This window comes from Patella vulgata, chromosome 4, assembly GCF_932274485.2.
Source record: "Patella vulgata chromosome 4, xgPatVulg1.2, whole genome shotgun sequence".
Classification (NCBI taxonomy): domain Eukaryota; kingdom Metazoa; phylum Mollusca; class Gastropoda; family Patellidae; genus Patella; species Patella vulgata.
Window position 1 is genome coordinate 55,929,781 of NC_065882.2, and position 12,585 is coordinate 55,942,365.

Below are 12,585 nucleotides of genomic sequence, written 5' to 3' on the forward strand. Positions count from 1 at the left end.
GAGTTACCTCCCATGGGTAGATAACCCAAGTTCATGACTTTTTATCGACTGAACAAAAAGTAATTTCTGGACCTAAGCATGGATTTCTTAAGAAAAATTGTAAGTACCGGTAAAGTTCAATAATTGTAGACAACTAAGTATTAAATTTGCAAGAGTTTACTTCAGAAGTAGTCCTGCCGTGTCCTAAAGGACCGGAAAATGATTGACATGCAATATTTTATTTTTATCATAATTTTATGTAAGATTAAAGATTCCATCATCCACTTTATACTTTATTTTATTTACACACACTCATCTCAAAAAAGCTCTTTGCTCTAAATAGTAAATCTAAAGTTGAGTCTAGGCCCTACAAAGGGTTATTTTTTAAAAGCTAATATTATTAAAAATTAATTACATGTACCGGTATTGTTGATAAGTGGTAATGCCTTTTTTAAATTTTTTTATTTATGTGTCACACTTTCAATTGACATTTTTATAAGCCTATAAATTATTATTATTATTGTGTCACAGTCATATGATATGTCATAATTTTAGAGCTCCTATTATTATGAAGTTATTTTAAATTATATAATTTCAACTGTTTGGTTTCCTAACGAACACACAAACAAACTTTCTTTTATATATTATAAATTATAAAAAATGCTTATTCAAATCTAATTTTTACAGACTTTAACCTCGGCTTCACTGTCAACATTTAAAAGATGTCTACATAAATCAGCTGTACGTAACTTTATACCTATGGTAATAGAACAAACAAGACATGGTGAGAGAGCTTATGATATTTATTCAAGGTTGCTTAAAGAAAGAATTATCTGTGTTATGGGAGTCGTAAGTATAAACAAAGCATATTTTAAGAGATGCTGAATGGTGTAGACTATACATAACATCTGCTCAACAATTTTGGGACTAACATATGAAATTTTATTTAATTATTTTATTTGCACATGGCTGTTTTGGAGTGAGAGGAAATCTGGGAATGCCTAGAAAACAAACCAGTGCAGGCAAGCATCCCAACTCTTCACACACAATCATGGGTTTCTATAAATGACAATTCTATATGGTTGCAGGTGCAATAATTTACATTTAAATAAATGGTAAACCAAAGTCCAAAACTTATTTTATGCCCACATTTTCATGTAAATGTATAGGCCTATTGTCGTCAACCCTGTTCCAGTCATTGTTTTTTAAGGTTAGCGATCGCTCTCGAGCGCCTTCCGCTCACCTGAACGTGGACCGATGGAAGTTTTTTTTCCCTCCCCTTAAAACTGAAAATCGCTCTCCTTTACATAGTCATTGGGGGTTTATTATCATTTATTAAACCAGGAATGACCCCATTACATGCAGTTATTGATCTTAGAACCATTTCCCATGCACATACCGTAACTAACCACTCTCCTTAATATCAGATCACTCTCCTTAATTTCTAAATCACTCTTATCAAAACTGGGAGAGTTTTTTGAGGGGAGCAATATTTTCAATTCGTTGATTGAGGGGAGCTTTTTATGGCTCTCCTCTGAATTAGAAAGAATAACGACTGCTGTTCATTCGTCCACAATTTGTTTGTGAGTACTCTACGTTTTATCCAGTTTTGACGAAACTTGAAATATAGATTTATCTCCAAAAGATCTTGATTCCTTTATATATAGGCATGTATCGGACCATAACTTCATGGATTATGGCCCCTGAGTGTACGAAAAATCAAGTTTTAAGCATATTTACACTCTCAAGGTCACAATTTTTATCCAATTTAGATGAAACTTGAAATACATGTCTATAACCCAAAGATCTCTTGGTTCCTTTCAGTATTCGTGCATATCAGACTGTAACTTCCTGGATTATGGCCCATGCTTGTACAAAAAATCACGTTTTTAAGCTTTTTGTTCCTCTAGGTCACAATTTTTATCCGATTTGAAAAAAAAACAAAACTTTTAAATATATCACTGTTTTACACCATAATGATGGTGAAAATAAAACCAAAAATGCCTGCTCCATGTACGCAAATAGTCTAAAAGTATGTAATACCAAGGTTTTAGACCATCTAGAGGTCACAATTTTTATCTGATATTGATGAAACTTAAAATCTATGTTTATATCCCAAAGATCGAGCTTCCTTTCGATATTTGTGCATAGGACCATAACTTCCTGGATTGGATTATCGCCTGTGATATAACGGAAATAAGGAAATTTATTTGGGTTTTTTTCAGATTGATGATGGGTTATCGAGTGGAGTTATAGCACAGTTATTATTTCTTCAATCAGAAAGTAACAAAAAACCAATACATATGTATATTAACAGTCCAGGTAAAATTCTGGTAACAATTTGTAATTATTGTATTAATTGTATTGCACAATTCACCTGGTAAAATGTGTTTAAATTTTGTAAAACATTCACCTAAAAAAGAAAGGTTTCATCTTTTGTCATTCTGAATGCTTGACTTTTTGTCGCTTGTTGTTTCAATTTGCTGTAAGTAGCGATGGATGTCATGCATAGGAAGGAGCCAGGTTAAACAAAAAATGAATGTTGTTTTTTTTTAAGGAAATTTCCAGTTCTTTTGACAGATTTTCGTGCATACTCCTCACAGTGTTTCGTTTGAATAGACCTAATTCCACTTAATACTGCTGTAATGAAATGAAATGAAATAGGGTTTAATGTCCTACTGTTCTGCTCCTATGCTTGGCTAATGAAGACGGGCATACGCCATACAGTGTGCTATGAGGGAAATTTTGCCCGGGCAGCGGCACTATCGCCGCCAACTGCCAAGGGATCTTTTACGTGCATTCTAATGTATACACGGGACCTCGGTTTTTCGTCTCATCCGAAGGACTAGACAGCTGTCCTTGTCAGGCCCTCCGTCCTGCATCACTGAGAAGGGGGAACCACGCCGGAAAATCTGGATGAACTTTCTCGGCCAATGCAGGGATCGATCACCTGACCTGCTGTAATGAAAGCAAATATCTGTTCCAAATTCTGACTGGTCAATAGTCCGATTAACACCCAATACCTAACTGCGTAACAATATCATTCGAGTTTAAACCGATCTCCTAAATTTATTACGCAGAATATTGCAGAAAAACTAATTGCGTGACAAATGAGGCTATCAAAATGGCTACAATGTAAATACTGTTTGGAGACGAACAATACTTTCGCTGTTTTTAATACCTTAAATAACATAATCTTTCAAATATTCACATTACCCATTTCACAGCTTCTGAGATCACTTTGGAATGTCCACTACAAACATCTATTATATTATGTATGGTTGATACCTGTCATCGCCTGTCCAACCTCGTGGGTTTTCTCTGGGTCCTCCGGTTTCCTCCCACTGCTAAAGACCCCTACGCGCAAGTGAATTATTGAAATAAAATTAAACCATATGTTAGTCCCGAAATGACCTAGTTTGTGTCGAGTGGACGTTAAACCCCTTCTCTCTCTCTCTCTGATACCTGTCAGATCTAAAACTGCTTTTTTGACTATTGTACATCTACTACAAACTAGTAACTTGGTTCTTGAATACATGTGTTTGTATATTTTAGGTGGCTCAGTTACAGCAGGTTTAGGTATATATGACACAATGCAGTATGTACAGCCCCCTATATCAACATGGTGTGTAGGTCAGGCTTGTAGTATGGGATCGCTGTTATTATGTGCTGGAACAAAAGATATGAGATATTCATTACCTAATGCTAGGATCATGATCCACCAACCCTCAGGACAAGCAGCGGTAACTTTTTCTTTTTCTTAATCTGTTCCTATTTAAAATTCCATCATCATATATTTTAACTTTTGAAAACAGGTATCGATAGCAATACTAACAGGGCTTGATGTGAGCAGTTGCCTGCTTGCCCAGGTCAAGTAAAGATTGGTGATGGACAACAAAAGTCACTGCAGTACTGTAGGCTTAATTAATAAGTGTTTTTTCTCCAGTGGTAACTGTTTCTCGTTATGAAATCTTTTTTTCTGCCATGTAAATTTGTAATTTTACAACAATGATAAGAAATAGGGGCTAGCACTATAAAAAGTAAATCTTGAAACTATCAGGACTGTTTTGTTTTTCTATGTGATATGAGCTTGGAAGAAGTGACCTCGCTTTTGGCCGATCAGTGTTCTACCCATTGCACTCTGGAAGGGAAATGTTTTCGTAAATTAATTTTTACCATGTTATAAAATTATTCTAGGGCCAGGCAACAGATATACAAATACAGGCAGAAGAAATATTAAAGTTAAAGAAACAACTTAATGGTATATATGTTAAACACACCAATCAGCCCTTAGAAACAATACGTAAGTTGAAAATATAATCTAAAGTGTGCTCTTTGGTCAGTATGGAACAGAGGGGTTAAAGGTTACTGTGAGCTGAGATTAGTTTGTTCGATGTCCAGCTTTAACTCATCAATGCCAAATATGAATTTGTAGAGCGCAATTCTTTCCGGTAAAGCAGATGGAATACTTGGTGATAGTGACCATTTCCCTTTAAACATTATTCCACCAGCATAGGTAGTCTTAGATTTGAAACAACATAAAGTTGACTAGTTTTATTACTTTACAGACTTGATCTTTACAATACTGATAAATTTCCAACAACCACCTGAAATATATGTGGGTGAGAATATCTATTTCACTTTAAATTTCCACCTCATCTGATTATTTCTTTTCAGAACAAAATATGGAACGTGATAGGTTTATGAATCCACACGAAGCCAAAGAATATGGATTAATAGATACAGTATTACAACATCCACCCAGTTCAGAGGAATTAAATAAATCTTGAAATTTTATATTAATATTTTTGTTAAATAAATTGCAATATTTAAAAATATGTTTTGTTTTAGAGTCATGTTCCTGCAGTGTTAATAGGGTCATCTTGACAACCTTTCTAACCTACTAGACATTCATGAAAAATAAAATTGAAAGTGATCAAGCAGCTTACAATAAAACAATAATAAAGGTTCATTTAGACATTCTATCCTGTCAACCACAAGTTTGGCAGACAACTGTTTGTCCAAGTGAAAGGTAACAGCTAGTCTTAGCATGTGAAGAGATAGGGCTATTGAGATTGTTCGGCTATTCATAAGTGAGAATTCAGTTGAAATTCAGTCACACATGTCATTTATAAACTTTGTTAGGCAGTAATAACCACACAGCAATAACCTACCAGGTATTACACTCTGGAGAACAACAAAAGAATACCAAAAAGTTTAGAGGGAAGTTATTACTGAGCATGCGTCTCAGAGACTGGTTTATTCTGGCAAAGGCTGATTGCTGGTCAAGCACCTCACCTGAAACTCCACAGAAACTTAATATGTGGCTGTATAAAAATTATATACACTAGGTCAACTCAGTAGTGTTCATCCTCTGGATTTCCCCCTTTGTACATGTTGGCTTGCACGTTAAATTTCCCTCACAGCACATTGCATAATGTATGACATGACCATCTTTCATTAGCCCAGTTTTTGAAGAAAAGTAGGATGTGAAACAGCAATTGATTACATTTTTTAACTAACTAATTATACTATTCAAAAAAAGTAGGGGATATTTGATTTTGGGGGCATAATACTAAAATATGCAAATGACTACGAAAAAAGTCACTATAGAACCTAACAGAAGAAACATTTCCAGTTACATGTGACGCCCAAACGCACCAATAGCTACCGCATGAAATGCAGGTTATGCTTGGGATCATCATGGGGGTCCAACCCAAGATTTGCACGACTCTGACTTTGAATGTTACAGTCATTGTGGCATTGAATTCCAGGGTGGAAACATCAGTTTAATTGTTTTAGTGACCAGAAAACAAATTTTGATATGCGTCGGCTTACCCAAAATGAAAGGTTACGTGCCCTTGGCATGCTACAGATCGGCACAACACAGGCGGTTGTGGCGCGGACGATGAATGTTTCTCAGTCTGTCATAAGCAGGCTATGGTCCAGATACCGTGATACACAATCTGTACAGGACAGACCACGCTCAGGTCGACCAAGGGCGACAACTCAAGCCCAGGATCGATTTATCCGTACCTTGGCCTTGAGAAATCGTGTCATCACAGCAAATCAGATCAGCGCTCGTCTTCAAACAGACACTGGTGTGAGAGTGAGTGGCCAGACGATTCGGAATCGACTGCATAGGGGTCACCTTCGCGCCCGACGTCCTCGCGTGATCCCTTGTTTGAGAGATCATCACATTCAGGCAAGACGTCGTTGGTGTAGGGATCGTCAACACTGGGATAATCGACGCTGGAGCAATGTGATGTTTTCAGATGAGTCAAGGTTCACTGTTGATTTTTTGGACAGACGTAGGAGGGTGTGGCATCGTCGAAACGAGCGCTTCCAAGACGTTAACGTCATCAGACATGATCGATTTGGGGGTGGTTCTGTTATGGTGTGGGGAGGCATCACTGTTGCTGGAAGAACGGCTTTACATGTTGTTGCAGGGCGTGTTACAGGCCAGTACTACCGGGACAACATCTTGGCAGTCCATGTTGTGCCGTTCGCACGACGTCATGGCCGCCGTTTCATCTTCCAGGATGACAACGCAAGATGTCACAGGGCCAGGATCGTTACAGGTTACCTCCAACAACAGAACATCACCACATTACCTTGGCCAGCACTGAGTCCCGACCTCTCCCCCATCGAGCATGTCTGGGACATGCTTGGACAGAGGTTACGTCAACGTCAACAACGTCCTGCCAATGTCCAAGAACTTGTTGCTGCGTTGCAACAGGAATGGGACAATCTGGACCAAAATGACCTTAGACGTCTCATTAGGAGTATGCCACGTCGGATCAATGCTTGTTTGGCAAACAGAGGAGGATTTACCCGTTACTGACTTGGTTGTGATGCTGTGGTAACTTTGCTGTTTGACCCCGGGTATCATTTTACCCTTATAATGGTCAGTCTGTGCCTTACTTAGTCTAACGATCATTTGGAATAAATCGATGAATGTGAACTTCATTTCATTTTGTCATTTGTTTCTTCGTCAGTTTCATTAGGTGACTTTAATAACACTTAAAAATCAAATATCCCCTACTTTTTTTGAATAGTATATGAACATGGAACCCCACTGAAACAAGAGAAAGAAGTTGATTGATGTTCAAGAGTGTCTGTCTGTCCGCCTGTCACACTTTTTGGGACACAATAACTCTTTCTAATTGAGCTAGAATGTTCAAACTTGGTGTAGGTGTTTTTTTTTAGGCAAATGCCTTGATGGAGTTCGAAGATGAGCATTTTTTGCTTAGGGTAAGCAGAGATAAGCAATTTGATTGGTTGATGCGTTGGGACACCATAACTTTAGTTCTAATTAAGTGAGAGTGATGAAATTTGGTGTATAGTTTCATTACATCATTACCTTGACTAAGTTTGATAATGAGCATTTTCTGCTCAGGGTAAGCAGAGTGATAAGTAATTTGATTGGCCGAGACTGTGGAACACAATAACTTTCCTTCTAATTGAGCTAGAACGTTCAGACTTGGTGCAGGTGTTTATTAGGCGAATGTCTTGGAGTTCGAAGATGAGCATTTTCTGCTTAGGGTAAGCAGAGATAAGCAATCTGATTGGTTGATGCTTTGGGGGCAATAACTTTGGTTTTAATTAAATGAGAGTGATGAAACTCCGAGTATAGATTCATTATATCATTACCTTGACTAAGTTTGATGATGAGAAGCAATTTGATTGGTCAAGACTTTGGAACATAACTCTGCTTTTGGGGTAGAATGTTCATTAGGTGAATGTCTTGACAGAGTTCAATGATTAACATTTCGAGCTAAAGCTAAACAGAGCTAAGCAATTTCATTGGTCGATGCTTTGGGACAAGATAACTTTGATTCTATCTGATAAAGAGTGATGTAACTTAGTGTATAGTTGATATCAGTTTGATTGCTTGATACTTTTGAAAAAAATAATTGTGCGATTAATTAATATGTGCAGGGCTGCCGACAACCAGTATCGCAGCGCAATTTGCGATACATATTTTGTCCGTTGCTAATCAAAAATTAAAATCTAAAGTTTTTGATTCGCAGTAACTGCGAATCATTAATATGCCTGTCATTTTGGATATTGACACAAGGATAATCCACATTTGAAGACTAGAAAGCTTTCTCAACAATTTCAACGAGTATAAAATGTTGAATAAAATTTTATAAACAAAACTGAATTCTCCGTGTGACATTTTCTTCTCGAACTACCCAGACACAATTCATTATACGGTACTATATAATACAGGGACATAACTCTATGAATAGGGACTATTAAACCGGAAACAGGGAATCAAGTAGTACCACTCACGTTGCGAGACATCAAGTAATTGTATTATATTTTGAAAGAAATAAATCCAGTGTATCCTCTACGTATTGTAAATAAAATATAAAAAAATAAATGTTAACGTATTGTAAAATGATAAATCAAAGTAAAAATTCCCGTAAAATATCACGTGTGTCTAGTCAATCGAGGTGCGCCCGATTGAACAAGAAAGGCAATACACGATAAAAAGCAGACGAAATTGTTTTCTAACGAAGATTTCTAACGTACAAAAAATAACAATTAAAATGATTGGGGCTTCGGAAGTCACTGTTTAGAATTGGCTTCAGACATAAGACCTAACTAAATGTCTACATCACATTCACAAACTGTCACAAGTACTTGTGGCAGTCCTAAAAAAATCTAAGATTAGTAAGAATGGAATCTAATCATATTTGTTATGAACTAAAGTAATATCTTGTTATTTAGGTGTTTTATGTTGAAACTGAAAAACTGCTCATCAATTTTTAAATTTGCTAATCAAATTTGGCAAAATTGGACTTTTTGATTAGCAGTGCTGCTAATCAACCGTGAAAAATTACCGACAGCCCTGAATATGTGTCATCTATTTATTTTGGGAGATTTCGGCGGAGGACATCAGCCTCACTGTTGGCTTGTTTGTAAACGGGCTAAAATTTAGATATCAAATAATAATAAGAAGAAAAATTAAACTGGTTTTTGTAAGTTGGACTACAGTTATTTTACTGTAAATCCTTTAATGACAGTCACATATGTATATAAAGCATAATACAATTCATAATATTAAGCTTACATGTAGAGTGTAACATAACCATCATGATTAACAAGCAATTTACATTCTAAAATGCTGGTCACAAACACAACACCCCCACTTACAAGTTGCTTTGAGTATTATGTAATTGACAAATTGTGCCTTTAAACTTTAAAGTGTTGTTCTGAAAAATTAATAATTTATTAAAAATTATTATAATAGGAGCAATAAATATACTCAAAAGTGATAAATATTGAAATGCCCTTACTGAATATTACATATAATATGATTTAAGATCATTTAAAGTAGGGCTGCAATGATACGATGCGCCATCACAATTCATAGTCTACGATACAATTGATATCGTGATGTAGGAAATAAATTTTAAAAAATGCTGTTAAATTTTGACAATCTTTCAGTGTGACAACTCAAAGGCCTACTTTTATGATTTACTTTAAATGTGGTGTTTTCTCGGTCAACTGACCGGATTTCATTACTGTCATGCGTAATGGGAAATCCTAAAAACTCCCATACTTGACTTGTGACTTATATACTTGGTATGGGGGATTTCGATCTCAATATTGCTTTTGTCAATCATGCAACTTGAATTTGGTGAATTCAATATGAAAAAATATTAGCTGGCTGGCTCGTATTGCCACAATAATTTCACCCAATGAAAAGTTTTCTCGGTGTAAGGTCAGTCATAGATTATGGAACAGCAAAGGAAATAACATTACAAAGATTTTAATATCAAATATTAATATACATTGAAAATGTGCAGATCAATGTATGCAGTATGTACAAATCGCCATTCTTATACAGTAATATTATCACAAATCGCATATTACAGACGTATATAGACCTATATATATATATATAAATATATATTATTATTATGTTGTTTTTTTCCACATTATTCAAGTGTGTAATTTTTACGTAACTTAATTTCCAGCACGACTTGCTTAACCAGACTTATTTTAATTTTGATGAAATAGCTATAATAAGCCACTTCATGTGTCTGAAACGCCTTAACACCCGCTGAAAGTAAAAAAAGTTATTTTGCTCATAAATACGCATTTAAAGAAATATCAGTCTATTTTTGTGAAATTATTATTTGGATAACCACGATACAGCCACTGATTGTATCGTGCATCGTGTATTTTTAAAACATCGCGGTTCATCGATTCATCGTTGCAACCCTAATTCAAAGTGATTAAAGCTCGAGTCTGAACAACAATATTTTTCTAAAAAAGTGCCTGGAATGTAAGCCGGAGACAGATTCCAGAATTTGGTCATAGTGATCACAGAATCTGTCCACCTATATTTTCTTTTAGAAACCAGGATTTTCACTGTATATGTAATACAGCTTATCCAAGTGGTAGACACATGGCAGAAGATTTAGTAATGGAAAAATGGGAGTGATAACAACACACTTTTATGGTGACATTGTGATCAGGCGTTCACTAATTAAATAATTGCTTAAAAATCTAGATGTTCAATGTAAGTAGATGTTCATTCATATTGTATTATTATGATGTACATTATAATAAATAATATTTTATACATAGTTATTAGATCACAGTTTAATTTATATTCATTTTATTGACACCCTCTGCTAATTTGTCTTTACTTTTCTTCTGTTTTTTATTCTCCAGCTCGTCTATTGGTGCTGGTTTAACAAAAGGAATTAATTCTTTAATTTGTTGTGGCATAAACTTCTGAAGAACTTCTGGAACCATTACGCCTTCTTCTGTTTGGAAGTTTTCCAGAATAGCACAGATCACTCGAGTGGTAGCACACATGGTAGCATTTAACATGTGAACAAAATCAACTTCTTGATTCATCTTTTTTGTTTGTCCATATCTTATCCGTAATCTTCTGGATTGATAATCTGTACAATTTGAACAGGATACTAATTCTCGGAAAGCACCTGATCCAGGAAACCATGCTTCTAAATCTAATTTCTTTGCTGCAGCATTATTCAACTCTCCAGAAACTATATTGACCACGCGGTAAGGAATACCTAATGATTTTGTAAATTCCTCAGCATTATTAATCATATCATCAAACATTTCCCAGGATTTATTGTCATGGGGGGAGGTAATACAAAATTGTTCAATTTTCTCAAACTGATGAACACGGAAAATTCCTCTCGTGTCTCGACCGTGGGATCCGACCTCTTGTCGAAAACAAGTTGAGTATCCAGCATATTTAATAGGTAAGGACTCAGTAGGGATCCATTCATCTCTATGATAGGCAGCAATAGGCTGTTCCGATGTGGCAATCAAATATTTTTCATCTACACTTCCATCTTCTTTTTTTTCACTTCCTTTTCCTAAAACCTTGTACAATTCGTCATCGAACTGTGAGAGTTGAGCAACTTCTTGCATGACTTCTTTTCTCATAAAGAACGGTGTGTATAGAGCTTCATAGCCTTGGCTATATAAAGAGGTTAATGCATGGTTAATGAGGGCTTGTTCCAGGAATACAAGTGGACCTTTGAGATAATAGCCACGTCCACCTGCCACAACGCATCCCCTTTCTGTCTCGACTCCATCCACCATTACAACTAAATCAACATGGGAGTACTGTTTCTTGGTATCAAGGTCTCCATATGTGCGCTCTATTCCATTTTCTTCTTCATTATTGCTAACGATAACAGACTCATGTAACATGTTTCCAATCTCTTTAAGCGCATCTGTTCGCTGTGTGCTAATTTCTTGTAGATCGGCATCATTCTTTTTCATGTGTTCATCGATCAGAACTCGAATTTTCTTTATCTGTGTAACTGTCAATTCTTTTATTTTGTCAATGAACGAAGACTTCGTCTGATCTGTCAGCATTTCAGTTATTTCGGCAGGAACAGTGTCATCATCACCAACTGGTTCCTTTTTCTTCATTTTTTCACCTATCACCTTGCTGCAAGCATTCTTCTGTTTGTTGAGTTCATCTGCTCTAAATCTTAACTTTCGCCATAATGCATCTCGTTCAACAACTTTATCCACCAATGTGACATCTTTGAATCGTTTGGCTTGATTTTCTCTGACTTTAGCTGGGTCACCACCCTTTTCAGCACGGAATCGCTCTATATCTAACACCATTTTTCTTCAAATAACTACAATATTAATATGAGAAAACTAAAAAAAGACACAACGTGTACCGGTTTACGAGCTTCTTGCATCAGACAAGTAAGACCACTTCCGGGTCAAAAAATACTCACTGCTAGTGCTTGGAAAGGGATAAAATACAAAAACGTCCCATGTTCCTTCTACAAAGGTGTTGTTGCTAGAACCGACCGTACATGTACACCATTTGCAGCTATTAGAATTGAGCAAAAACGTGTTTCTGTCAGAGCATAGATATAATACGATCATAGTAAACAACAAAAGGCATCCAAACGTTTTTAAGAACAAACTAGCCAAATCAAACAGAACAGTTTATTTTCTTTCACACCGCGGTGGCCCCTTCGACATTTCTTAGGATAATCTTTGAATCTTTTGGGATATTATGGGTGAATCTATGGACCCGGAAATTTAAGAGTAGACCGCAGCTCCGCTGTAGTCCGG

At 36.1% G+C, this 12,585-nt stretch overlaps 2 protein-coding genes across 2 annotated transcripts; one reads left to right on the forward strand and one right to left on the reverse strand.

The window, feature by feature from the left end:
* The first annotated feature begins 9 nt into the window (after positions 1-9).
* On the forward strand, positions 10-4,817 carry LOC126818458 (ATP-dependent Clp protease proteolytic subunit, mitochondrial). Its single transcript, XM_050545881.2, has 6 exons — positions 10-99; positions 667-828; positions 2,205-2,301; positions 3,535-3,722; positions 4,177-4,282; positions 4,657-4,817. The coding sequence occupies exons 1-6, from the start codon at positions 79-81 to the stop codon at positions 4,767-4,769; spliced, it is 687 nt and encodes a 228-aa protein (XP_050401838.1). The 5' UTR covers positions 10-78; the 3' UTR covers positions 4,770-4,817.
* A 4,144-nt stretch (positions 4,818-8,961) lies between these two features.
* LOC126818455 (serine--tRNA ligase, cytoplasmic) lies at positions 8,962-12,216 on the reverse strand. The gene has a single exon (XM_050545876.2). The coding sequence runs from the start codon at positions 12,118-12,120 to the stop codon at positions 10,603-10,605; it is 1,518 nt and encodes a 505-aa protein (XP_050401833.2). The 5' UTR covers positions 12,121-12,216; the 3' UTR covers positions 8,962-10,602.
* Positions 12,217-12,585: the final 369 nt, after the last annotated feature.